This window comes from Malurus melanocephalus, unplaced genomic scaffold (genome assembly GCF_030028575.1).
Source record: "Malurus melanocephalus ecotype Western Australia unplaced genomic scaffold, MMel_1.1 scaffold_348, whole genome shotgun sequence".
In the NCBI taxonomy this organism is placed as follows: Eukaryota; Metazoa; Chordata; class Aves; order Passeriformes; family Maluridae; genus Malurus; species Malurus melanocephalus.
The window spans coordinates 500,994-526,752 of NW_026623580.1; the positions used below are offsets into that span (position 1 = coordinate 500,994).

Here is a 25,759-nt window from a genome sequence, read left to right on the forward strand (position 1 = left end):
AAAGAGATTTGGAATATTCTCCCTGATATTTTGATGCTAAGGGTTAATAACAACCAACTTTCAAGGCACCACAGGTGATTTGTCAAAATATAATTTATGTATCAAGTTCACCTAAGGCTCTCATATGGTCCTCACACCACTACAAATAAACCATCACTGTTCTGTCSTTTGTTCTGTGACTGGTTTTCCCATTTTTTTCTCCTTCTCCTTTGGCCTTCCATTCTCCTTCAACCTCATTCTTTTGAGACTGACCTTAAAAATATTTTAAACTGSTGCTCTGTTCTCAGTAAAAAACAAGGTAGTTTTTAATATTCATACCTTTAATACTTCARTTCAAATGTAAAGGTGCAAATTCTGAGAAGTCAGTATGCATCWGGAATTTAACTGCTCTGAAATACTATAACTCTAGCCATATATATCACCACTATTACTGCTCCTTGATACTATTTTAAACACATCTAATAAACTAAGATTAAAAATTAACTTTAGTAACTTTAGTCCYTGCTATAAATAGCTGTTGAGGTAGAATTTAAGCCCTATTTTTTCCCTCCAAACATTTTCAGTGAAAGCAGAAAACAAAATTATCTTATTACAGTACTTTCCTTGAACKTTTTAACAACCTTCAAAATTTATGAAATTCTCATGCCAGCAAAACACATTATTTGRCTACTAGCTTCTAATTTAATTTTTATGTTATCAGATCTCTCTTTTCAATAAAACCTTGAGTGAAAAAAAGATACAAACGCTAACAGACTGCCTCAAATCTGAAGCTGAATGCTTGGGTTTTTTTTCATTCTACAGCCATGCTATCAAACACAGATAAACTAGAAATGCTATTTCCAAGCTGACATAATTTACATTTTCTATGAATTATCAAAAAATGTTAAAATRTTTCATACCAACCACTAGATGGCTCAAATACCTCTTTCCATTTTCCATGCTTATGCAATTTAAGGAAACTGTCAAGTTGATATCATGCATTCTGYGACTTACATGCACTATTTAATGCTGAACAACATTTCAATCCTATTTTCTAAAACAGTGAGGTATACACAATTTGTCAACAGGTAACTCAGAAGGCAAAAACATATTTTTGGGTACCTTTTTATGTAACTGTGATGAATAARCATGATAAAGATTTTTTGGCCTTACAAGCGATCAAGAGAAAAAATAAATTAACCAATGAGAAAGACACCACCCATCTCACAGGCCTTCTACAGAAACTCAAATAACTGGGTTATAGGCTCTTTGAAGCAGCAGATGGAAACAGAGACTTATCATTCTATTCTGTTCTTGAGGCAWTTCAGGCCAAGTCCACATAAAGGCTTTTTCTCCATCTTTCAAGGGTGCAGCCAGCAGGTCCTGTGGAAATAAATCAGCCCAGCCCACCAGTGACACTTATACACAAACACAGGGGCAGAAAAAGGCACCTGTCCTGAGTAACAAGAGGCCACTTCCATATTCAGCTCACAAGCTCAACAAACGTGTGGCTGCCACATCTGGRTCCAGATGTTTTTCACCAGTAATGTGCTTGTCTGCCACATGCAGTTGAGACTGTTACAGACTCCAAATTTGTGTTTTATAAACACTGGAATTAACTTAGGAGCTAGGCTCACAAATGAAAATCTGTTTGATGGGCACTTCCAGAGAATCAGACAGTAGAAAGAGACATTAGAAACTCAAAGCAGTCTCAGGGCAGCATCCAGCCAGGTCTTCCAATTTAAAAATGGAAAGGAACCGTTTTTGCCAGAGTTTCCCAGCAGTGCTGATTCAGAGACATTCCCAAGTACTGCCTCTCATTTGTGCTGACACAATCATTTTCAGACTACTACAGCCAAMTGAATGCCAGGAGTGATCCAAATTATTAATATTCAAGTCAAAAACATTTTTTAATTGGATCTGTTTCCCAGGCATGTTCACTTGTGGATCTCCATAAACAACGGCATTACCGTAAGTGAGAGACTGGAACACAAGTAAAAGGTCTTTAAAGCCCACACTGCTCCCACCAAAATACCTATCCAAYCTACAACTTCTCAAACATTACTGAGAACACTGAAGTCACATATAAATATTTTGCCTGAGAGGAAACAACATCTATGGGTCAGTAAAAGGTAGACAAAAACATGAGATAACATCACAGCCTCCTGGCAGCCTTCTCCATGCAGGTCCTTAACCAGTGACACACGTAGGCAAACGCACCATTTCTTCCATCCACACATACAAATATCTCCTGKGCAGGTGCCAAGAGGATGGYRCCAGACTCACTGCAGTGGTGCCCAGGGACAGGACAAGGAGGAAYGAGCAAAAACTAAAACACGAGAAATTTCACCTCAACACAAGGAAGGATTTCTTTACACTGAGGGTGGCAGAGCTCTGGAGCAGCTGCCYAGGGAGGGTGYGGAATCTCCCTCTCTGGAGACATTCCARACCCACCTGGACACGTTCCTGTGTCACTGCTCTGGGTGACCCTGCCTTGGCAGRRGGTTGGGCTGAATRATCTCCAGCGGTCCCTCCAACCCTGACTACTCTGTGATTTTTTGTGACTAGAAAGAGAAAAGCCAGATATAAGTAAAATAAACCTTCCATTTAATTAGAAAGTTGGAAWTATTTAGGCAGAAATCAAGAGTGTATCTCATCACGCTATAAAATAACCAAAATAGAATGAAAAAAAGTTCCCATGCAGTTGGTTAGTGGAAGTCTGAAGAAAAACTATGGAAAAAAAGATCAAGTTCAGCACCCTTATGAGACCAGTGATTGCTTTTCACTTGCTTACTACTGACAATCAAGAAGTCTTTAATGACATCAAAATTGCCTTCAGCAGGGTTGACTGCCCTTCCTGAGCTGCCCCAGAGCCAGTGGAACCCAGAGCCCAGCCCACACCACAATGAGCTGCACATGGACAGGCAGCCACTGCTCCTCAGAAAACCTAACCAGGAAAACAAGGTTTTACAGTTTATGTCACATCCTGTGGTCACAGGGTCTCTTGGCCACATGTTCTAAGCAAAACAATTCTTTCTGTGTTTAGACCTGTGAATATGTTTATTTCTTCACCGAAATAAAAAAAGAAAAATGAATTTTTGACACCATGGTGCCTAATTCTTCCTCTTGACATTATTCTGTACATAGTAATAGTTCCCTGGAGAGTTTGTACCACATGAAAAAGCCCAACTTGGKCTCCTGTGCATAAACAGCTCCAGGCCTTTGAGAGCTGGCAGACTCTAGCACAGAGATTATACGTGCTCAGGAGGAAGAGGGAAGGGYTCAAATAAAGCTTGTTTAGATTTATATAGAAATGGAAAAGAGAGCGACCTATCTACATGTTCTGTAAGTTCCCATCACCTGCAAAAGTACTAAGATCCCTGTGTATATTGCAAATTAATAGCATTAGTTTTSTTTTCTTCAAGGTCTTCATGAAATTTTACAGTACCTAAGAAATCATTAGGTTTATAAAGGATTTTTAAATACAGCTATCTCTAACATGCTTGCATGGCTGCTTCCTGAGCAACAATCACAATAATCCAAAATTTGTTACTGGGTGTGTGTCTGCATCCCAGCAGCCATGTGAAAGCAATTAACATATAAGTCATTATTTCTGTGACAAACATATTCTGTCACAGGAAATATCTTGGTAAATAGCTATAAAGTAATTCCTCATTTTCTTTACGATCTTTTCAGAGGTAAATATTGCCAAAATACACCTACCACTTCCAGAAGAAAACTGGCTCATCTATCTTTCTCAATTCATAAAAACTACTTATTTTTCCTATCACAGAGAAGTTCTTAATAGAAGATAAGCAGAAACAAAACAAACAAATAAAAATCAAATAAACAAAAATTCCACACCATTTACAAATTGTGGGTTTTTTTTCCTTTAAGTGCCACCTGTCTCTGAAATTACTATACTGTCCTGGCCATCCCTCACCTCTTCTTTAGGAAAGACAGTACATTTGCCCACTTGCAATTCCTCAGCAGTGCTGCATTTCCACATTCCCTACAGCTTCCCTCTAAATGAAAACTACTCTTTCAGCTTCTTGGGAACATGGTTGCCCCACCAAAACTCTTCTGTCCCACATTTCTACTCATGGACTAAATCATACATAGCAAGATCTGGGTGAACAAGCTGAAGTGGGAGCCTTACTGTCCTCCAAGTGCCCTTCCAGCACTATCTGTTAAAAAAAAGCTTTTTGACACACAGGGAAGGACAGATACATGAAGACAAGACTACCAGAAAATTACTGGAAGTCACTAATTCAACAGACATTGATAATTTCAAACCCTCCTGAATAATGTGATGCAAACACTCAGTAGGAGTACTGCCCTGTGAAAAGACAAACTAACAAAAAACCATTGAACATCTATTCACTAATGATGGAATCTATGCAGTTTTGCAAATCAGGTATTTCTTTACCCATAAATAAACTTTGATTCCTTGGCAAAAGGGACTTTTGATCAACTAGTGTACCTCCAAGTTTGTCACACGAACAGCCAAGCAAGCGTAAATTGTGATCATTTCTATGGGCATTGAACTTGTATGCCTTCCGCTGAAACTTATAAAATTTCACTCGATGTAAGCATCTTCATTTTTCATTTGATACAAATATTCTCAAAAACTTAAGTATTTTAACAGAAAACAGTATTTTTCTGAAATTAATCAAGCGAGCAAAGGTATTGTGCAACATATGAAAGATTAAATTCACCTTGACAGACATTTTATAGAGATGATTCATCTAACCAAATTTAATACTTTCCCTACAGATTCCCTGAATGCTGTTAACAATCACAAAGCTTCTAATTTATCTTGTATGATACATGCCTTCATGGAAAAAAACACCCTCCTGACTCCAACCAGAAAGCCTGTATGTGAGAGCGGATGCTTTATAAGKAAACCAGTTTATCCAGTGTTTGCACAAAAAGAGATGATCTCTCTCTGGAGAGAACCGAGTCCAACCCTGTGCCCAAGGAAGGGACAACTAGGGCATTCCAAGGATGATGTCCAGTAGGGTTCTGACTGCCTCCAAGGACACAGGCTCCACAAACTCCCTGGGCAACCTTCTCCACTGTTCAATCACCTTYATAAATAAATACATTTTCATGTGCTTGAAAGGAATTTTGTGTTTTCTATTTGTGCCTTCTGGTTTTCATTCTTTCACTAGGCACCACCCAGAAGACTCTGGTTCAGTCCATTTTTTACAGCTGGRTATGACACCCCTGAGCCTTCCCTTCTCCAAGGTGAACARCCCCACCTTTCTCGGCCTCCACTSYCYGTATGAGAGATGTTCCAARCCCTCAAACAGCCTCATGACTCTTCACTGGACTTGCTCCAATATTTCCCTTCTCTACTCTGCTCAGGAGCCCAGCATCAGACTCAGAACTTCACATGCATCTCACCAAGGCTCAGTAGAAAGATCACCCCCCAACTTGGGGGTCACACTGCCTTATGCAGCCCAGGATGCCACTGGCTGCCTTTGCTGGCCCATGGTCACCTCATGTATCAGCACCCGCAGGGCCTTTCCTGTAAAGCTGTTTTTCAGCCCCCAGCCCTTGCCTGTTCCTCCATAAAGGACTTGGGCTCTGTCGAGCACCACGAGGCTCCTGTGATCTGCTCAGCTCTCTCTGAACAGCAGCACAACGGCGTCATCTCTTCCCAGTTCTGTACTCTCTGTAGCCCTGGCTGAAGGTGCACTCTACCCCATAACACAGGTCATTAACCCAAGGTGCTGAAGAGCACTGGCCCCACTCTCAACCCGTGGGGTGAACCACTGGTGGCTGGCCTCCAGCTGGACTTTGTGATGATGTCCTGGYTTTGGCTGGGAKAGAGTTCAYTTCCTTCTTTGTAGCTGTCCCAGYGCTGTGCTTTGGATTTAGGATGGGAGTAATGTAAACACACAGTTGTTTCAGTTGTTATTGAGTGGCGCTCATGAGAAGTCAAGACTTTTCAGTGTTTCAGGGAGGCACAAAAGCCTGACCCAAACTGGGCAAAGGGATATCCCACATCACAGAAAGTCATGTCCAGTATAWAAACACAGAGGAGTTGGCCAGGAGGGGCCAAGCACTGTTCAGAGTCTGCTCAGTGGGTGGTGGGTGACTGTTCTGTGCAGAACTTGTTTTTCTTGGGTTTTTCCTTTCTCCTTTTTGTTAAAATCATCATTATTCTTAATGTTACCATTAATATTACTGTGTTTTACTTCGTTTCACTGTAAATAAACTRTTCTYATCTCAGCCCACATGGTTTTATCCYTCTTTTTTCTCCCATGATTCTTCTTCCCCTCTCACCACAGGAAAAGAAGGTAGTGAGCAAGCGGGTGTGTGATACTGAAATTGCCATCTGGGATTTGACCATGACAGATGTTGATTGCAATCCTCTGAGCCCGGGTGAGCCAGTTTTCAATCTACCACACTGACCACTTATCTAGCCTGTATTCCATCAGTTTGTCAAAYATTGAGCATATTATGGGAGACAGTGTAGAAAACCACATAAGAGTAAATAAAAACAGTATCTGCGGCTCTCACTCTCTCCACCAAGTTACTCCTTGTGTTGCAAACAGCTACCAAGTTCATGACACATTATTTCTCCTTCATAAATTCACAGTGATTACTTCCAGTGACTTGCCTGCCCTGAATGTGCTAGAAACAGTTTCCAGGATAATCTGCTCTGTCACCTTCTCAAGGATGGAGGTGAAGCTGACTGGCCCAYGGTTTCCTGAATCCTCCTTCTTAAGGACAGGAGTGACATTTGCATTCTTCCAGGCCTCAGGAATCTTYCCCATCACCATGACCTTTCCAGGATGACTGAGAGTGGTATCACAGTGACATGATGGGCTCCCTCAGCACTCACTGCTGTATCCCATCAGGTCCTATGGACTTGTAGRTATTTGTTTGTTTAAATGTTCCCAAGCTTGATCCTGATCTACTGAGAGCAAATCTTCCTGGGGCCAGACCTCCTGACAGGTCTCAAGSATTTTGGAATCCTGAAGGCAAACCCTACCAGTAAAGACCAAGGTGAAGAAGGCAAATATTAAGTACCTCAGTGTCCTCCATGTCCTTTGTCATCTGCCTCATTTAGCAGCACTTGAATATTCCTTCATCTTCCTTTTGCTGATGACACATTTGCAAAAGCTCTCCTGTTGCCCTTCACATTCCTCACCAAATTCAACTCTGTGCGGGCTTTGTTTTCCTTATGACATCCCTGGATGATTGGATGATATCTCTGTATTTCTCCAGAGTCATMTACCCTTGCTTCTGCCTCCTGTATGCTTCCTTTTTATGCCTGAGTTTTGTCAGGGCCATCTGGTTCATCCATGCATGATTCCTTTCCTTTTTACCCAACTTCCTTCAAGTTCCTTCCTTCCTTCCTCCTGTTCTTGACCTTGGAGAAAGTTACTCTTGAAAACAAATGCATCATGTGGACAGAAAAAGAGAGATTCCCCCACCATGGTGTCCTGTAGGCACTTCCTGATTTTGCCAATACACTTGGGGTGAGGCCCAAATATTGATCAGCACAAGCAAATTAAACACTGATCTTCTCAACCTCTGCTTTTCTTTGATGAGTATTGCTCTTATTTCATATTTATTAAAGGATTTAGCTTACAACTTTCCCATCTAGATATACTGACCTCACAGAAACTATCAGATCTCAYAAATGTTTTCAAAGTACAGAAATTAATGCTGGTTAACATGTACATACAAATATTACTGAAACATCTGTTTTGGACTATGACATCTGGATAGTGTATTCAAATGTTTAATTCTCTTTTATGTGGCAAGAGCTTATCATCATTTACATCCATCATCTTCAAAATATTTTATGAAGTAGAACTACTAGTACGGAATTTTCTGTCCTTGATTCACCATTTTCCCAACCCTTCCCAGCAAAGATAGGAATCCCACTGAGTTGACAAGTAKCCCCATTATTTCCCTGTCAGTTTCTCACTGCTGGAGAATCACTAGTGTTGGAAAAAAGCCCTACTATCATTAATTACACAGCTGCTCTACCTCAGGCACTCCACAGAAAATGGGAGTGGACAAGCTGAATATACTAAGGCATGAATGACTAWAAAGAGATGCAAATACACAGAAACAGCCCAGCAGAAACCAAAGGAAAATAATCACAAAAATTAAATGACAAAACTCTCTATGGTTGTTCCCCTCAAATCTTAAGCCACATTGTGCTGGGCAATAACAAGAACCCAGCTGAATCTGGAACTCTGCTCAATGGAAAAATTTAAAGGTTAATTTTTAACCAAGTCCCCCAGGAATGCTGTTGTTGCTTTTATGTTGTTCTTTCCAGCTGAGTAATTCTTGAACTTGCTAGCTGCCTTCAAATGAGTTTTAGAGAAAGCAGGACTTCTCAAAGATGAAAAACTGGAGGAATGTCACTGAAAATGCCTGAAAAAGGAGCCCCCAAACCAAGGCCTACTTTCAGAAAGYACACAGAGCTTAATTACTCTCTCCWCTTTYGGAAAAGACACTTAGCCCATTAGCACAGCTTTAAATMAGGCATGTGTTTTTCCTACTCATAGATGCTGCAGGAAACAAGATGTCATTCAKGATGCTTCACTAGGACAACTAGAAGAATTTTAGTTTGTGTGTGCTTAAGTGGGAGAAAGAAGGACAGGAGGTGTAAAAGGACAACAGATACCAGCTCATCATTGCCCAGGCCTCATTAGCTCCAGCGTAAAAACAGTTTGTTCTGTAAACTGCAAATTGATCAAAATCGCACATTTGGAACAAAATTACGAGTATCAGTTTTTGAAAGAAATTCACTGGATGCTTTGATTTTGACTTTATTTTTACATTGATCAGTAACATCTTAAATTTGAAAATGTTATCAGACAGCATACATTGGAATATGTATTTCATTCATTGTTATAAATATATCCAAAAGTAAAACAAGAACATGTTAATTTTTTTAAGGCTTGTCTTAAGCACCGAAATGCAAGATCAYTGATTAATGGTTGCTAGTCAGGGATCAATCAATTATTACTGAAAATGACTGCCCAATTAAGACTGTAGTTGGTTAAGTAGTGATGGCTAATTGGTGTTCTAATTGGTGATTTGCTGTTTTATTTGTTGGAATGTACAAATACTTAAAACGGGATACAAGAGCCAAGGCAGCAGGCCCACATGACAGGCAGCTGGGGGAGCAGACTGGATGGCCAGCAGCCAAGAGCAGAGCAAAGCAGCTGGCCAGCCCACCAACCATCCCCACAGAGCATTTCAATCCCATCAAATCATCATTTCTTAACGGAAAACTGCACCTCAGTAAATTTTCAGCCCTCTCTGTGAATATATAGACTAGTGACTTTAAGAGGCGTTGGTTTTTAAAGGCAAAACAAAGCAAGAAAAAAAATACAACCGAGCCAAATGACAGGACACTTCTTTTGCCCTCCCCGTCTCTTGCTCATTCTGCACTGCAGCTCTTTCCTCATCTGCTCCAGAGATCAGCTTGCTTTCCTTCCTCACTAATCCCTCTTCTTCTTACCACTGCATCACTGCTGCTGTACCTGATTTTACTTAATTACTTCTGTCAACAGTTTAATTTCTGAAAAATTAGCTCTGAGAAATAGCAAATGGAAATATCACAACTGTCCTGGATCAGGAACTAAAACATTTTAAAATCCTTTAGTGTTTCTTCATTTCTGACTACAACCTCACCTTAGTAGGTAACAAACCCCATAAAGCTGGTAGCTTTAAAATCTTTCCCTCTGGGGCAGGTTATTCCTAAACTCAGATGACAGCCTGAAGGAGGAGGGACAAGAGGACAAGAAGAGGGCAAATTAACTAATGCCATCACACAGGGATTCTCTCCTCCTCTGTTAATTCAACATCCTTTTGCAAGGCTCTAGAGAGCTCTTACTTAAAGACACCTTGCTAAGCTGAGTTCCACAAATTAATTTTACGGTATAATTGCTGCTCTTCAGTGTGAGTGGACACCTCCTTACTCTTGCAAGAGTCAGCAGAATCCCTTTGTACCCTGTCTACACAGTAGGTGTAGATCCATCCTCCCTCCTGTCTGTCTCCTCTGCAAACCATTCTTGGATATGCTTTTATCATTTATCTGAAGTTTCACTCTGCTGTTCTGCGTTAKAGGGGAGGATGACTGGATTCTAGCAAAATGTCATGCTGAACTATACTTATCTTTTATATAAGACCAACCAATTCAGGCTTCTATATTGCTCTTTATTAAACCAAATACTGTTTGGGCTTCTAACTTTTTCTTCGTACTCKACTTTTTTCTGATACTCAAGTCAGTCTCCTCAAGACCATGAGCTATGAGATAGTGGACACAAATACTTTCAAATACTACTATTTAAAAATGTCAACATGCCATATGAATCTCTGCTTCCTATCAAAATTCTCCAAAATCTTTTTCTGTACTTTAAATTTGCACCATTCAGCATACCAAATTTATTTCCTCTTTTAGAATATAAATATTCACTTCCACTTGCAATCATTAAAATAATTAAATCGTAATTCCAGCCCCACATTTACAACTTTTTCATGACACTAAAATACACTAATTTACATTTATTTTCCTGGAACAAAAATGTGGGGTTCTTCTTTCCCRTAATTTCTGAATATGTGAGTACAGTGTAATCTGAATCTCTCTACCTTCTTTTGTAACACTCAAAAAAATACAACTTTCTTACACTTTCTTTGAAAGTCCAGTTGTCTATTATTATGCAATTTCAGGACCATTCCTTTATTGCAGATATCGAAGAGGAAGTAAATCATTCCCACAGAAAGACAGATAGTYCCAGGGCATGAAGACAATGATGTGAGCAGCTTCATAAACCTGGCATCATCACCTTGTGGCCACTTACCAGATCTCAAAATGGGAAGGCATAATCATCTGAAATCATCAATGTCTTCACAGTACTTTSCTTAACAAAAGAAGAAACCTGTCTCTCAAACCTACAGGAGAATGAGCACTAACACAGGAAAATTGTGGGAATTAAGGGTATCCAAGTACTGCTGTGCTAGAAAGAACTCCCAATACAAAAAATTTACTCGATAGCCATAGAAAGCCTGCTCTGATAGACAGGGAACACATGGCAGGCAGGGCACCTAAAAAGGYCTCTTCATGATCAACATCAGGGTAAAGAAGAGAATACAAATTCAWTTTCTAGAAGGTCCAATTTATGCCTGATTTCTTGTGGAAGCATTTAAGAYAAAAAGTTTTATGTTACTTCTCTCTTCTTAACATGTTTTCAATAGTACATTTGATCCTGTTCTTAACCACATCCACTTCAGGATGTGCTTCAGGCAGTCCAGGCTGTATTTAATTACTTCACATGGTAATAACATATCTAATTCTACCATATTCGACTTCTCAGTTTCTCTTAATAATTCACTATGTCTCTCAAACACTTTTAAACCTGTTTAGTACCTTCACTATGTGTCTGGCCTCCAACAAATACTTWTCAGGCCTAAAATTCAGATCCTTTTCAGTAATGAAGAGAAATCTCAGGCTAACAATCTGTTTCAGTCCTACCTTATTTACCCACAGTTAAGGGAAGTGGGAGCTTCTGTATCAAAGATTTTGCCTAACTTGGTTTTATGAGACCCATCACTGTTTCCAGAAGCCAAATCTACCAAAGTACCTCAAGAGAAAATGAATGTTTTTGGATTTAGCTGGGCTGGATAGCCCAGACCAATGAATTGAAACATCTCACACTTGAATGACACAGCAGAGAGACAGCAAACTTTGTTCCACTTAAGACACAGTAATCCCTTGTGGACATGGCAGATTATTTGGGACATTCTTTGTAATAATTACAAAACCTTGACCACCTTCTTTTCACTGCCAGAACAATGAGTCACCATGGAACAAATTGGTGCTTCAGGACACAGCTTCAACACCTCAGTGATCCCCTGTGTTCCAGACATGTAAGGAAGTCCTACCCCTGGCACTTGCTCCTGAACTTCACTCACCAAAACATCTCAGAATACACACATCCCCCAGTTTGTATATTCAGTCTGTAAGACTAAGAATACACAATCAGAATTCCAGAGGAAGATAAAAAAATCAAGGTTCAGAGAGGTTAGTTAACAGAGAACACAGCAAGATGCCACAGGAATTAGGAGTTACATGTCTAGCAAAACACTACAATTAGAAAAACCATTGAACAGCAGCATTTAAAAATACTCCAAAAACAGGAGTTGTGTTCCTTTAGAGCCATTTTCATTTTGTACTGTTTTTCCAATCAGCCTTCTTGTGACAGCACTCAACTAGGGTTGTCTTGAACTCACAAGTGACATTCATCATCTGGTTGCTTCATCACTCTTTTTATGAAAGCCCAGGTCAAGAAAAATCACCAGCAAGCAGCGCCTACGGGTTCTCTCTATGAACATTACAAAAAACATGAAACATTACAGCCATGGTGGCCCAGGAGAGACTCCCAAGCAGTCTGAGAACAATGCATAGCGAAGAGATTTTAGGAGAGACAAAGGCTGACATTCCTCTGAAAGACATCTTGAGTGAAATGGAACTGCCTTCAAGACAACCGTTTCTTCTATAAAGAAGACAGACAGAGGGTTCTGTTTGCCAAGATTTTGAGATCAGAATTGAGACAGGATTATAATGCTCCATTATGAACTCGATGGATGATTTCATTTAAATCACTGTATTTTTATGGATTTCAGGGGGAGAGAAGAGATAAAGTGTACTGAAATTCCTCAATTCTTATACAGCTTCACAGAGTAACTCTGATCTAGACAACATCCAATGATTGCATTTAATTGCAAAATCATCCTTCCTGTCCAAAAGGTAAAGAGTACATCACAACATAGAAGCACAACTCCCAGCAGGTGATCCTGGAGGGAGGGGACAGGCTGTTGTGCAATTCAGAAGTAACACTGAACTTTTAAAATGCTGCTGTTGCAGTTACATGTCACTTCATTCACTTTTCTATCATTATTTTAAGCCTCCCCCTAGCAAGAATACCTTCCAGTGATCTGTGGTTCAAAGGTTTCTAAAGCCAGACAAAATGTCTTTGTATTTAATTGCTTTTAATGGATTTTTCTTCTCTGAATTTGTTCAGCTGCTTTTTGAAACAATTAAAACACTGYGAGTCTGTAGCATTGTCCAAAACTAATACAACTTTCCATAAATCAGTGATACAAAACCTTCTGGAGGATGCAGATGAGAAGAAAACAGATAAAAAAAACAGCAGCAGCATCACTAGCCTTGTGTAAAGACATTCTCCCTTCTCTGACATCCCCATGCTTTTATCCTATAGTTTTAATGAAACTATTTCAGAATGATAATCAGATTATCATCTTCTTTCCTTTCTAAACTGCAAGATATGACTGAAACCCATCTCCCTTTCTGCAGTGTTTACCAGGACTGGAATCAGATTTTTTTAGCTTGTTTTCAGAAAAAGTTCACGAAGTTCTGATCACATCATTAAGATACRTGGACAACGACCTGTGCCTGGTAAATAAATGAAATGGAACCCAGTATTCTTTGAGAGGAGAGAAAAACAAGACTGGAAATATTTTCAGAAAACATGTTAAACAGCATCAGTATAGTTATGATGTCTGCGAAAACAGCTTTATTGCTGTTTTTCTGAGGAATTCTGAAAAAATGAGTCTGAAAAAATTAATGTTTCAGTAAAAAGAATACCAAATAAAAACTACCACAGAAAGAAAGACTGAGTGAGAAAAAAAAAGCTACGTTTATTTCAGAGCACAATCATGTACAAACACTATCTAAACCAATTTTAAATTGTTTGCCTTTTCTTCAAAGCATGAACTTATTTGCCTCACACAGGCTACTCACAAGACTCTTTAAGGAGACCCCAAGGTCTCTGTCTCCCTCTCTGYCCACCTGCTGCCTTCTCCATCTATWTGCACCAGACCCACTCACACTTCCACCACTCCTCTCCCACCCACACCCACCACATGGAAGAGGCTGAATCTGCATCCCTCGGAAAAGGAGGAAAGGATGCAGCTCAATACTTTAATTAGGTATATGCTTGAAAGAGTATTTTAAAAACTAGAACTGAGATGCCAGTTCTGGTGAGAGCAAATTCAAAACCACAGAAATTGCAAAATAGAGCAATTCTTTGTTTCTAAAACTCAGCAGATATTTCCCGTTTTTAAAGAATGGACCTTAAAATGTAAAAGATTCCTTTCTGAAGAAAAGCSATTCATTATTGACACAGTGTATCTACTTATAGAWCAAACARGAWTCTACAAGCTAAAAACATGAAAAYCAGGATGATGTGCTTTGTTTTAACCTTTTCCATGCAAGGAACGAGCAATCATACAGAGCACCRAGTCACTGTGACATTACTGTGATTTCTGCAAACAACAGGCTTTTGAAAAAGCATCACATGCATTTCCAAAATAATTGTTTATATTTAGAAAAAGAAACATTTGGTCACTTGATGTTATCAACATTCAAGTATTATTCCTGCCTGCTGGAGATGTGGCCCCTGCTCGAGTCAGAATGTTCTACTCAAATAAAAATGCCTCTCTTGGAGCATTCTGAATTGATGAGTTTCTCCACTGCTACACTTCAGCACATCTAATATTTCTGCATCCTGAATCCTCATGCCAGGGACTGAAGAAAGGAAGGATGCTATTAATCTAAATACCAGCACATGAATGATGACAGTTTTTATTCTGCACAAAAGAAACTTCTGCAGCAGGAGAATTCAACATGAATAAAAAGCTTTTCTGAAGAGACTTTTCCATCAATTCTGATGATACTTGGGTTATTTCCACCCCGAGTATTTGGGCTTCTAGACAGGGATCGCACAGAGGGACAAGAGGAGCATTCCTGCTGAATTTCCAGGRAAAATGGAATGAACACTGTCTGGAGATAAATGCCATTTCCAGGATGAGGGGASAATGTTCCTCTGAGATTTTGTCTTGTCTCCTCCTTCTCCTGACCCTAGCAAATTTCTCCCCAAAGCACATTATTTCCTCTTTTACCATTAACATTCTCAGTATATTACAGATTTGACAGAGAGAATTCTGAGTTCTTATAAATCCACTGATTAAAAGGTATGAGTAGCTTAATGAATGAATGCACAGTAAAAAAAAAAATCAGAAYTGCAGACATCGAAATAATATATTTTTTCTAATTTAGGGCAAATGCAAAATATTTCTAATCATAGAGCAATGCAAGTGTTTCCTAAAATGATCTAAAGCTTGTCGGGACCCAAACAGGTGTATGGATTTTATGTGCAGGGGGAGATTCCTTTGTTTTGTGTGATGACAGTTAATAGAAAGAGACATTAAAAAAAGCTAATTTACCAAATCTATCAYGAGGTCAAAGACAACATGTCAAAATTTATTAATTAAATTTGCCAGTCTTATTCTTTTTAAAATTTTACACCTCATCTTGATTCCTTTCAAGGAGAGGAAAGACACCCTCCTGTCATAATTTCCTTACGTAACTCATCTGGTAAGAGTTAATCATTAGATTCTTGTACAGTTTTCCTGTACACAAAATTGGACATGCTGCATTATTTGTCTGCATTAGCAACAGTAAAATGCACTATGATGTTTCGATGGGGCTATCTAAGAATTCTGTGTTTTAGCTGACAGAGGGACCAAATTTCAGACACAGACCTCCCCCAAAATACAYAAAACCCCAACGTGTGACTCTTTAGATTTATTACTCCTTAAGAAATACCTGGATAAATGTATGTTCTTCTCTATACAAAAAATCAGCTGTGCTTCACTCTAATTAAACAGCATGAAATAACAACACATTTTCTTCTTAATCTTTCTTGCTGTCATTAATTTAACAACATGTTTTATAAAAAAAATAGTATACCTCTTTCAGCTTGTCTGCTTTACTGACTTTCAAGAAATTACATTTATTTTTAGCAAGCAGTATGAAAACATTTTTATCTGAAACCCAAATACAGTTATTAATTTGCTCTATTTTTTGTGCATTTTATAGACAAACAAGTGTTACTGGCAACACAATCTCATTACCTTTCCAGCATTCCAGAGTTTCCATTTATTAATAAATTTCTCTGAAGCATTTTGAAGGCATACATCTAATTCTTTTAGATTTAAGAGACAGAATCCCAGTCTTGATAAACACAGTTTTCATTTTAAAATCCCTATTTTATCACATCAGAGATTAATCACACTAACTGATCACACCTATGGGATGCTGAAATAACCCCATTTACAGTGTTACCAAAGCTACCAAGCATTTCAATAGAGAAAAGAGATTATATGATGCACAATTCACAAATTTAGCCCTTCATTTAGCAGTCTTCAAATTTCTCTTGGGTCTTGTTCTTTCAACAACTTTTCTGTCTTTTCCAATATCTTCTTACAAGYCATTTCCATCCACTGTGACATACTAAAGGGACAAGCTCATGATCTAAATGTATTAATAACCTTTAAAAATATGTTATTATGCTGATGCTATATCTGTATTTTATTTTTCCCACTCTTTCTGTTTTGCCAGTATATCTCAGGATCAACGTGAAGTTTTCACCAGTACTGCTCTCATCCACTGCACTCCCAAAACCTAATTACTATGGAAAATATGCTCTTTTCTATTTTCATCAGCATTCCCGTAAAAGACTTTATGCACTTGCTAGATCCTTTATTATTGTAACCCCCTTCWTTTTGTGACAGAAACTTGTTACCGCCATCTGCAGTAACAGCGACACACACAAAAAAATCTTTGTTGTTTAATTAGTAAGAGTGGAGTTTCGGTCATCTTAACTCACTCTTCCCCTTGCCATGGGCTCTCCAGCAAGGGCAGGGCACWAAGCTCATTTTTACCAGCTAAAGCCCTGCTACTGTCATTTATCATTCCCTCCACCCTAAAAGTCCCGTATTTTTATTATTGACTTATCTAGCTCCCTGAGCAATCCTCAGTGCTTCACACTCTGTCTTCTTATTCCTTCCTCAAAACAGAGGCCATCCAGATCTGATACTGTGCTTCTCACCTGAACAGTTAAATATTTTCCTTGGATTTTAATTTTTTTTTTAATCTCTCCCACCATGCTTGGTTAATTTATGACACAGAGGTTGCTGTTGGGAGAAAGCTGGCAAAAGCCTCAGTTCAGATCTCCCACAATCCACTCTGGTATTATTCTATATATACCTTCCTCCCTTCTCCCCATATGCTCTTGAAGTTTGGGTTTTCTTTTCTCTTTTTTTTTTYACTCTAATTCTCAGCAAGGCCAGAATTTTCCTTCCCCCACACCCTGCCATTCTTTCTTCCTGATACATTTTCCTTTTCCTCATACCATTTGTTCAATCTCACTTGGCCTTACAGATTTTTCTCCCCTCTCCCCTTCCCTCTCCCCTTTTCTACTTTTCTTTTCCTGGACATGATCACATCCCATCCTGTATTATCACACAGTATCAGATTCAGACTATTTTCAAACTGGTTTGCACAACAGTCCCCTGAAAATGCCTATCCCCATTAAATCCCATAAAAATGCTTTTTAWCTCCATTATGAGGACCCACTCTCATCAGTATCTAAAAAATTAGGACAAACATCTCTATTTTTCATTTCCTGTTCCGTAACACATAATGTCATCATGCTCGTCTCCTCCTCTCCGTTTACAGTAGAGGTCTGGAGTTTTTCAGTTGTATTTTGTACCTTCTCAGAACATAACCAGAATATCTTCATCAAAATCATTCAAGTGAAAGGACTKAAATCCAAAAACTTGCTTTAGTCAAAAGTGAGGAGTGGTACAGAATACCATGTGCTTCACTGACAACCATTATATTGTCAGGCAGAAGTAAAGAGAATATAGAGGGTATTATTAATATCTMCATGCTTCACAGAGCCACTGAATACTTATTTAATTCCTGATTTTATTTTTCACTTTCTGATTCTCCATTTCCTCTTTCTATTTATTCTATTCCTACTCTATCATTTTGATATGCAAACACATCCTGAATTGCAGGTTTTTCCTGTACCCATCTTTAGGTCACTGMTGGATATTCCAGCTCCTTGTGCCATGTCTTCATCGCAGCAAACTTCACCTTCAGTGAGRATTTTTCAAACTTGCTTTCCTGATCAATTCTTCTCAATGTTTCTCTTATTAAATGTACTCTGATCAAAAGGATTATTTCTTTCTGCTTTTCCTGCAGGTACTCTGTGCTGCTATGGGGCAGTAATTTATACTAAAGRCTTTTTGTGTCATTTCAAAATGTTGCTCTCTGAGGACCCTTAAGGGGAAATTTATCTCTTTATTAGGAATACCTGTTCTCTTAYAAAAAAAAGTTTCAAAACCTGAAGGGCTTGAATAAAAACCATCATTCACAGATCATCCTACTTCTCCAACTTTTGTTGCAGAAGGGTGTCTGCTCCAGCAATTCCTACTGATCTTATACCACTGCACTGTTTCAATTAATCCAAGCATTTATATCTAATTAAAAAATAATTCATTTTGATGAATTCTGTTCAGAAAACTACTTGGCTTTTTGAGTTTACTGCAGAAAATAAAACAGTTGTGAGTCAATGAAGTGGAAAATTGCTGTGTTATAACAGATCTCCAAGGTGCAAAATGTTCTCTTATTTGCTGTTATCAGTATGTCTAGTAATTGCTTTTTTCCAACTGTTTATAAAGGGAGAAACAGACTTACAGTCTGGAGAAAAAAGAGACAGTAAAACATACAAAATTAAAGAATTAATTWAAAAAAAAAWTATTTTCCTGTTTTATAGCATTAAGAAAAAATACTCCAAAAAAAACCCCATTTCACCAAAGAAAACAACAAAAAAAGCTGCATAAAACAATTTAAACAAGCAACAGGTCACATTTGAAAAATAACACCCATGGTCTTTAGTTACTTTAGCTCTTTGGAACAAAAAAAGCCTTGATACTAATTACAAGATTTTAGCCATAAGCTTGAGAAATTCCTCTATAGCTCTAATTATAGAACAGCCTTTAAAAAATTACCTGACACTCAAACAGACTTTAGATCAACATARAAAGGAGTGTTATAAAATTGCTTCCTGCAACAACTCAGCAGAAACTAAGATCACATTCCTCTTCCATGACTAGCACYGACATACACAGCCAAATTTTCCTTTGGCATTTGGCTTTCTGAAGACAATTTCAGGTGGGGGTTTTGGGGGAGGATTTTGATTCAGCTTTTTGTCTGTTTTTCTGGTTTGTTTTTTGGTTGTTTTTTTTTTCCTCTGTACGGTTTTGTATTCTCTGTTTTATATAAAGACTACCTGTGAAAATTGAGAGGAAATTCTCTTATTTGTATATAYATATATCCAAAATTTTATCTTCAAGAATGATTTATTTAAGAGACAAATACGAAAAAAGGTAAAACCAGACAATTCTACTGTCCAGTAGACATAGGCAGGGAGTACCAAACAGGTGCTTTCCAGAATTAACATCTATCTTGCCACAAAATTATGGGATTTATTTCCCCCTCTTTAATTTCTCTGTTTTTTTTAAAGAGACATTCAGTCTTCCACATTTTAGCCTTGCARCTGTAAATTCAGTTTGCACCACATTTGCACTCAGATGTTCTTAAAATCCACTGTTACACAGAAGGAGGTCTTTGAAAACCCTTCTTGGGCTTTACTAAACTTTGATGTTTTAACCTTGTCCACATAAATGAAATCTTTATTAAAAAGAAAGGTGATTAAGGCCATTTTCATAACATGATAATGAGTGCCTGACAGATTTACTTTCCTTCTAGGCAACTTTCCAGCAAAAGTCAACAGCTAACAAGAATTCTATATCTGAAATCATGTTGGAGGATATAACTCACTAATTAAGTGTTCCTTAAACATTTCAAGGAACGTTCAGACTTTCTGACTGATCCACTGCAAGCACTGCTCAATACAGAGATACTACAGTTGAGCAGCTGAATRAATTGAGGTTTCTTTTCTTTCTCAGGCATCCTCCATCTAAGTTCTAGCATCCTATTTCTTTCACAAAGAAATAACTAATTTTCACAGTACATCCAACATTTTAAGAKGCATTTCTAAATGCTGTGACTTGGCAGTCCTTCAGTTTATTCACATGTAAATACAAATGTTTAAGTACCTGCATASCCTCTGTCACTCTGATAAAACACAATTTCTTATTTAAAAAAAAAAAAAAAACTTAGGCCAGCAGGATGCTACACTGATGAATTAACACAGAATAATGGACTTCAGCAGTGATGTTCTCATGTTCCTTGTAATTTGTCCACAATCCCCTGGATTTAACTATGTCTGGAAAGCTTCACATTAATTCCCAAGGCAGAGATGTCCCCAACAGATGCTCATGGAAACACTTCAGAGAAGCAGCATAAAGGAGTTTGCTGCTACCTAACATAGCTGTACCAAAAGGTTTGATTTATTCAAATTCCATGTTGCTGCAACTGCAGGCACACAATTCCTAACTGACAACACGTGAACATTCACCGCCCTGCAAAGGCTACAAACACTCTTTAATCAAGATTATCCAACCACACAAGGGCTGCAGYAGCACTGCCATGCCTAAGCAGAGATCCAATCTAAATATTGAACAACCAGGCTCTTCTCTCAGGAACTCTCCCAGGAATCACTCTAGGGAGCACTGACACCTCTTGGAGCCCCAAATCTGTGRAAGAAGGTTTCTAGGTTGTCCCTGCCCTGGACAACTATGTCAGTACAGCAGATCCAGATGTTTTATACACTTACACTCAATTCACTCATGCAGTGGCATTTCTGTAGGACAACCCTACCCAAACCCAATTATTATATAAAAGAGCTCAGAATGATCAAGTCCATTATAATACAACCACGAGATGATTAAAATAACTTCCTACAGGTGCCAGATATCTGCCATCATCTTTGGATAAAATCAGGAATATCTTACTCCTTGCTAAGCTTCTAATCCTGCCTCCTCAGAATATGTCAAAATTGATAATCATGGCAGACATTTACACTTGATATCTTTATTTTCCCAGGAGCATCAACATCTACAAACTGCAGCTCTAGCTGTTGTCTCCCTCTCCTGAACTGCCCTTTGTATCCGTTCATCCCCCACAGTCCTCCTCACCTCCCCCAACATGTTGACACAGGGGAGTTTTAAAAAGAAATCAGAATGAAGTACATTGCACAGAAGGGAGATTTATTTTAGCATAGGCACATAAGAAGAAACATTGAGAGAACTACTTGAATGCAAGAATGAAAGTTAGATCAGCTTTTATCCAAGTTGAGGTATTTACTTCACAACATTTCAGGTCAAGTAATTTATTTTTAAAAAGAGTTAAGGTACCACAGTGCCTTTGTAGTCAAAAATTACAGAAACTCAGTTATTTTGCAGGACATTTTACATTGATCTGTGAGTACCACAGATTACAGCCAAAAATGGTCTATTTAGGAACATGTGGCATAATGGAAGCCACCTTCAAAACTATCCATACAGGTATTCTTTGAAAGGAAATAATATCTCATCAGCACAGAGGGAGTATTGATCTGGTAAACAGCACAACACAGCATCTCCCTAACCTTTCACCTTCACTCCTGTCACTAGAGTATATATCCAGAATATATTTTCTAAGGTGTTTTTTTCCTCCTCTTTTTGTTCCATGGGATCAGCACAATGCTTATGGCATTTAGCAACAAAACAATCCATGCACCAAATTCTGACAGAAAACAACCTGGATGTTTCAGACCAGACCATCAGAAAAATCTATGAAAATTCAAGCCATCACAAAAATCTATGGAGGGAAAAGAAAAAGCAAAATGCTTTTTTCATGAAAGGAAATATAGACTGAATACCATGAAATGAACAATGCATGAAAATAATGCTCAATTACCGACCCCATGCAACTCTAAAAATCCAAAATAGCAGAGAGTAAAACATGTTATAAAAGGAGGCCAAACTACACCAAAATCAATCTGAAATCTCCCACAACTCTCCTGTAAGTTCTCTCTTTAAAAAGCAAAGCACATAGAGGACACTTATTTCAACCATGTAAATCTGCACTGCACGACAGTTTGTAATTTCAGATACGCTGCCCAAGTTATAAGGCTGCTCCTGTCTGACTTCAGACCTGCCTTATATAATAACCTTCATGTGATTCAGCACTCTCCAATTTCCCAGATCTCTCACACAGCTCCCCTCACAGCTCACAAATACCACCCTTGCTTCACACCCTGCTCTCGCTTCCTTTCTTTACCATCACAAATTCCAACAAATGATGACATCCAGCCCTGTAAGAACTAAAAAAATAAAAAAAAATCCCTTAAAAAAATCCACAACAGTAAAACAAGGAAATATGACTGGGTTTTTTTTTGCCATCTGTATCTCTTTAGAAAAAAAAAATCACCAAGTAGAACAAACAGCATAAAAGTGTGGCCAAAAATACACCATAAACTTACTATTCTTGAYTAAATGGTTTCTTACAGATACAAGGCATTAAGGATGACAAGAAACAATAAATCCTCTCAGCTGGAGRGAGGAGGGGAAGATCTTTCTCTAGATTCAACCCAGGCAGCTTCACACTGCCAACTCCAGAAYAGCTTCATCATCCATTAATATGATRAAATATGATTCACCTGTGATTTTTACCACTTTCACTAAAAAAAGGTATTAGTTGAAAAAATGGGTTTGGACTCTTTCAGGCTTTTTTTTCATGAATATCAAAATTTAAAAAATCTCCTAAGATTATAGGAAAAAAACCACTTTGGACTACACATTTTTAAGGAAGATCACAATTAGATCCTTCCCAGGAGAGACCAMCCTGGAGAAAAATTACTGTTTTTTTGGTTTCTTGTTGTTGTTAGGTTTGTTTTTTAATATGTAAAGTCAAAATGCTCATTTGTCAGCTGCAAACAATGCTCTCATGTTTGCAACTGGAACTATTTSAAATAATCTCTGCATGATAAAATTCTGAAGATATGTACAAGAAACAGGTGTGTTAAAATATCACATTGTATACAAACAGAAATTTTATTGTCATCCATGCTCTCAAGATGAAACTGAAAAACAGTCAGAGTTTACATTTATTTTATTTGCAGGTAAGACTCTGAGCCACACTGAAAACAACCTATATTTATAGAAACATATTTAATCATTTACATTTCACCCTGAACTCTCTGAAAATGCAGGGGAAATAACTTAGTAATCACCTACCACTTGTTTTAATAATGACCCATTGAAATAAATACCAGAAAAATAATTCCAGTCATAAACTATTCTGAAATGCTTAATGTGAAAGAGTACAAACAACAAAACTATTACAATCGATTTTTAATGAATCAATTTCAACACTTACTTACAGCAATCTTTAAGGTGGCTCTCCAAAAACATGTAAGAAGAACAGATTAATGTTTTTGTTGTTGTAATTTTAAAAYTGCAGGGTTTAGTTCTGGAAAAACTCCTTTAACTCCAAAATGGCTCAGTGAAARATGGCACTTACACAACTTCTGCTGGAGAAGGAGCTTTGCAAGACAAATCTGCCTAGGATCCTTCMACTGAAGCTCTCCTTTTTCTGCTATGAAACACTTATTCCAGTTCACTCTTCTACCCTTAATTTAGCCAGTCTTTCTCCTCATCCTGTGCCCATAAGGGAGAAGCTGAATTTTTTAGAATATTCTTACGGTCCCTATAAATGCAAAGAACACACAAAATCTCTAATCCCATCTATACCTCGTACCAACATCTCTTCATGAGCCTTCTCTATTTGAAATACACATTTATCCAGACTTTTAAGGAAAAYAGCTGCTTTAGACCACACAAGTATCTAATGTTATGTGCTTTTCCTGCACCTCTCTATCAGAAGCTTCAAATAATTTCATGTGACAATACATCARTGCTGAATACTTCTGACAATATCACTGTAAGAATTTTTTAATTTTATTYATCTGAAGTCATGATACCTCTACTTCAAACACAAAGCCCCTACTTGCAGACAAGACAGCTACACTAACAGGACCTGTTCCTATCTGACATAAGAATGTTATTTAAAATACGGAAAAGGACTTCAAATAATTTGGTGTCTGTGGAAACAAAAGACAACCTGAGAATATTTTTCCTATCCCCAATTCAATGCCTGYGCAGCAGCTTTCAAGTGGTTCTGATTTTCTCCATACTCATACACATCCCAATATCTATGCTCCATAAAAAAACCCTGAAGTAACAGATAATGATRGTTAAAAAAAACATTTAAAACTTGTCAGCTTAACTGAGCTGCCTTTTCAACATGATGTGATTTACTTTCACTGAAATTTATGAGTTGTACATATAGGCGAACATTTACATTAAGACTCAATTATAATGCCAAAAAGTACTTGYAGTTAAATACTCCAAACTTACATTGAACACAATCTACTTTCAAAATTCAAGCATTTATAGCAACACATTAAAAAATAAATTAAAGAGAGCGTATACAGACCTTCCAGTAGTCAGATTGTAAACTGTAGTACCTCTGGTATGCAGATAATGCTGTAGGAAAGAAAAATGMATGTTCAATTTGATTTTGTTTCATATTCTTTGAAGAAAAGGACAGAAATCCTTAAGAGTCAGAATACACAACATTAAAATGATAAATGGTTTAATAAAAGTAACACTGCCATGATAAGTACACTGTTGTGGGCAATGCACTCCTTAAGATTATAATTTTGTTTTATGAAATGTCAACATGAAAGCRTATTTATTTTTAATCTCACAAATGTAAATCAAGCAATATTTTAAAGAAAACCTATAACAAAGAAATAATTTGAAATTTTGGGATTTTCATCCTGGACAAAGCTGTTGTAAGATTTAAAAATTTAATCATGTAGCTCATTTACCATGCTCCCTGATGCCCTGTAATTTCTAAAGAACTGGTGRGAAGGGACATACAAGAGAAATCAATTTCACATGGCCTTTCATTCTGAGAAACAACAGCAAGCAGAAAAAAAATAAAAGCTTACATTTTATTCAACAGCAAGAGCCAAGACCAACCTGGAAATCAGCGCTAAGAACAGCTCTGTTCAGTAGAACATTAGCTCTACTTAGCAACCAATTTCTCAAATCACTATTCCTGCATCYCTCTTCCTCACTAAAAATTCTGGTTGATTCATCTTGCCCTTGGGCTAACAGGCTGTCTCGGACGAGAACACAAACAGGCTTTTCTTTTTTCTAAGAACACGGCAACGGGAACCACCRAAAATGAAGCATTTTAACTCAAGAKTCACTGCAGTAACACCAAGATCCTGATTTTTTAAGTGTTTGCTCCCTAAGATTTTAAAACGGAAAATACACAATGTGTGGAAACCTAACAACAAAAGACTCCTGTTTTGAAAAACCATAAGCACTAAACAGATTAGGACATAAGAACAACATTGCAGGTTCAWTTCCTGCAAGCACCATGGATAAATGATGTCCCTAAATGTTATCACCCTTCAATGCCTGTCTTGCATATTCATTTTTATWACTTGAYAAAAGTTCTTGTGTTTAAATRGAATAAAAACAAGGCACACGGAATRATAAAGACATAGAGCCCTTGCACTCATCTGTCCATGGAGACTCACAACCTTTATTTGGAAAGTGGCACATGCTGATGCAAGCCTATGAGATGCCCCTTCCCACCACAACTTGAGGAAGCCAATTTCTACTTTTGATGCTCTAAACTGTGATGAATTTAGATACCTAGATTAGAAAAATAGAGAACACTCATTGACCATAGATTATTAAAATGCAGTATGTTTAAAGTATGTTAGTATGTTGCTTGTATGCAACCCAGACAAACAAAATCACTTAAAAATCTAATCTAAATCTTCCACAATTTAAGAATATAGTTCYTCCTCCACCCCTCCCCTAAAAACTTTGTACA

At 37.9% G+C, this 25,759-nt stretch overlaps 1 protein-coding gene across 8 annotated transcripts in view; it reads right to left on the minus strand.

Annotated features, from left to right (window-relative positions):
- The window catches only part of KDM6A (lysine demethylase 6A), a 150,981-nt gene that overhangs the window by 79,383 nt on the left and 45,839 nt on the right, over positions 1-25,759 (minus strand). For all 8 annotated transcript variants that reach the window (XM_057378217.1, XM_057378218.1, XM_057378215.1 and 5 more), the window contains exon 4: positions 24,338-24,387. In XM_057378217.1, coding sequence (XP_057234200.1) covers positions 24,338-24,387 — 50 coding nt within the window. The remainder of the gene's footprint in view (positions 1-24,337; positions 24,388-25,759) is intronic.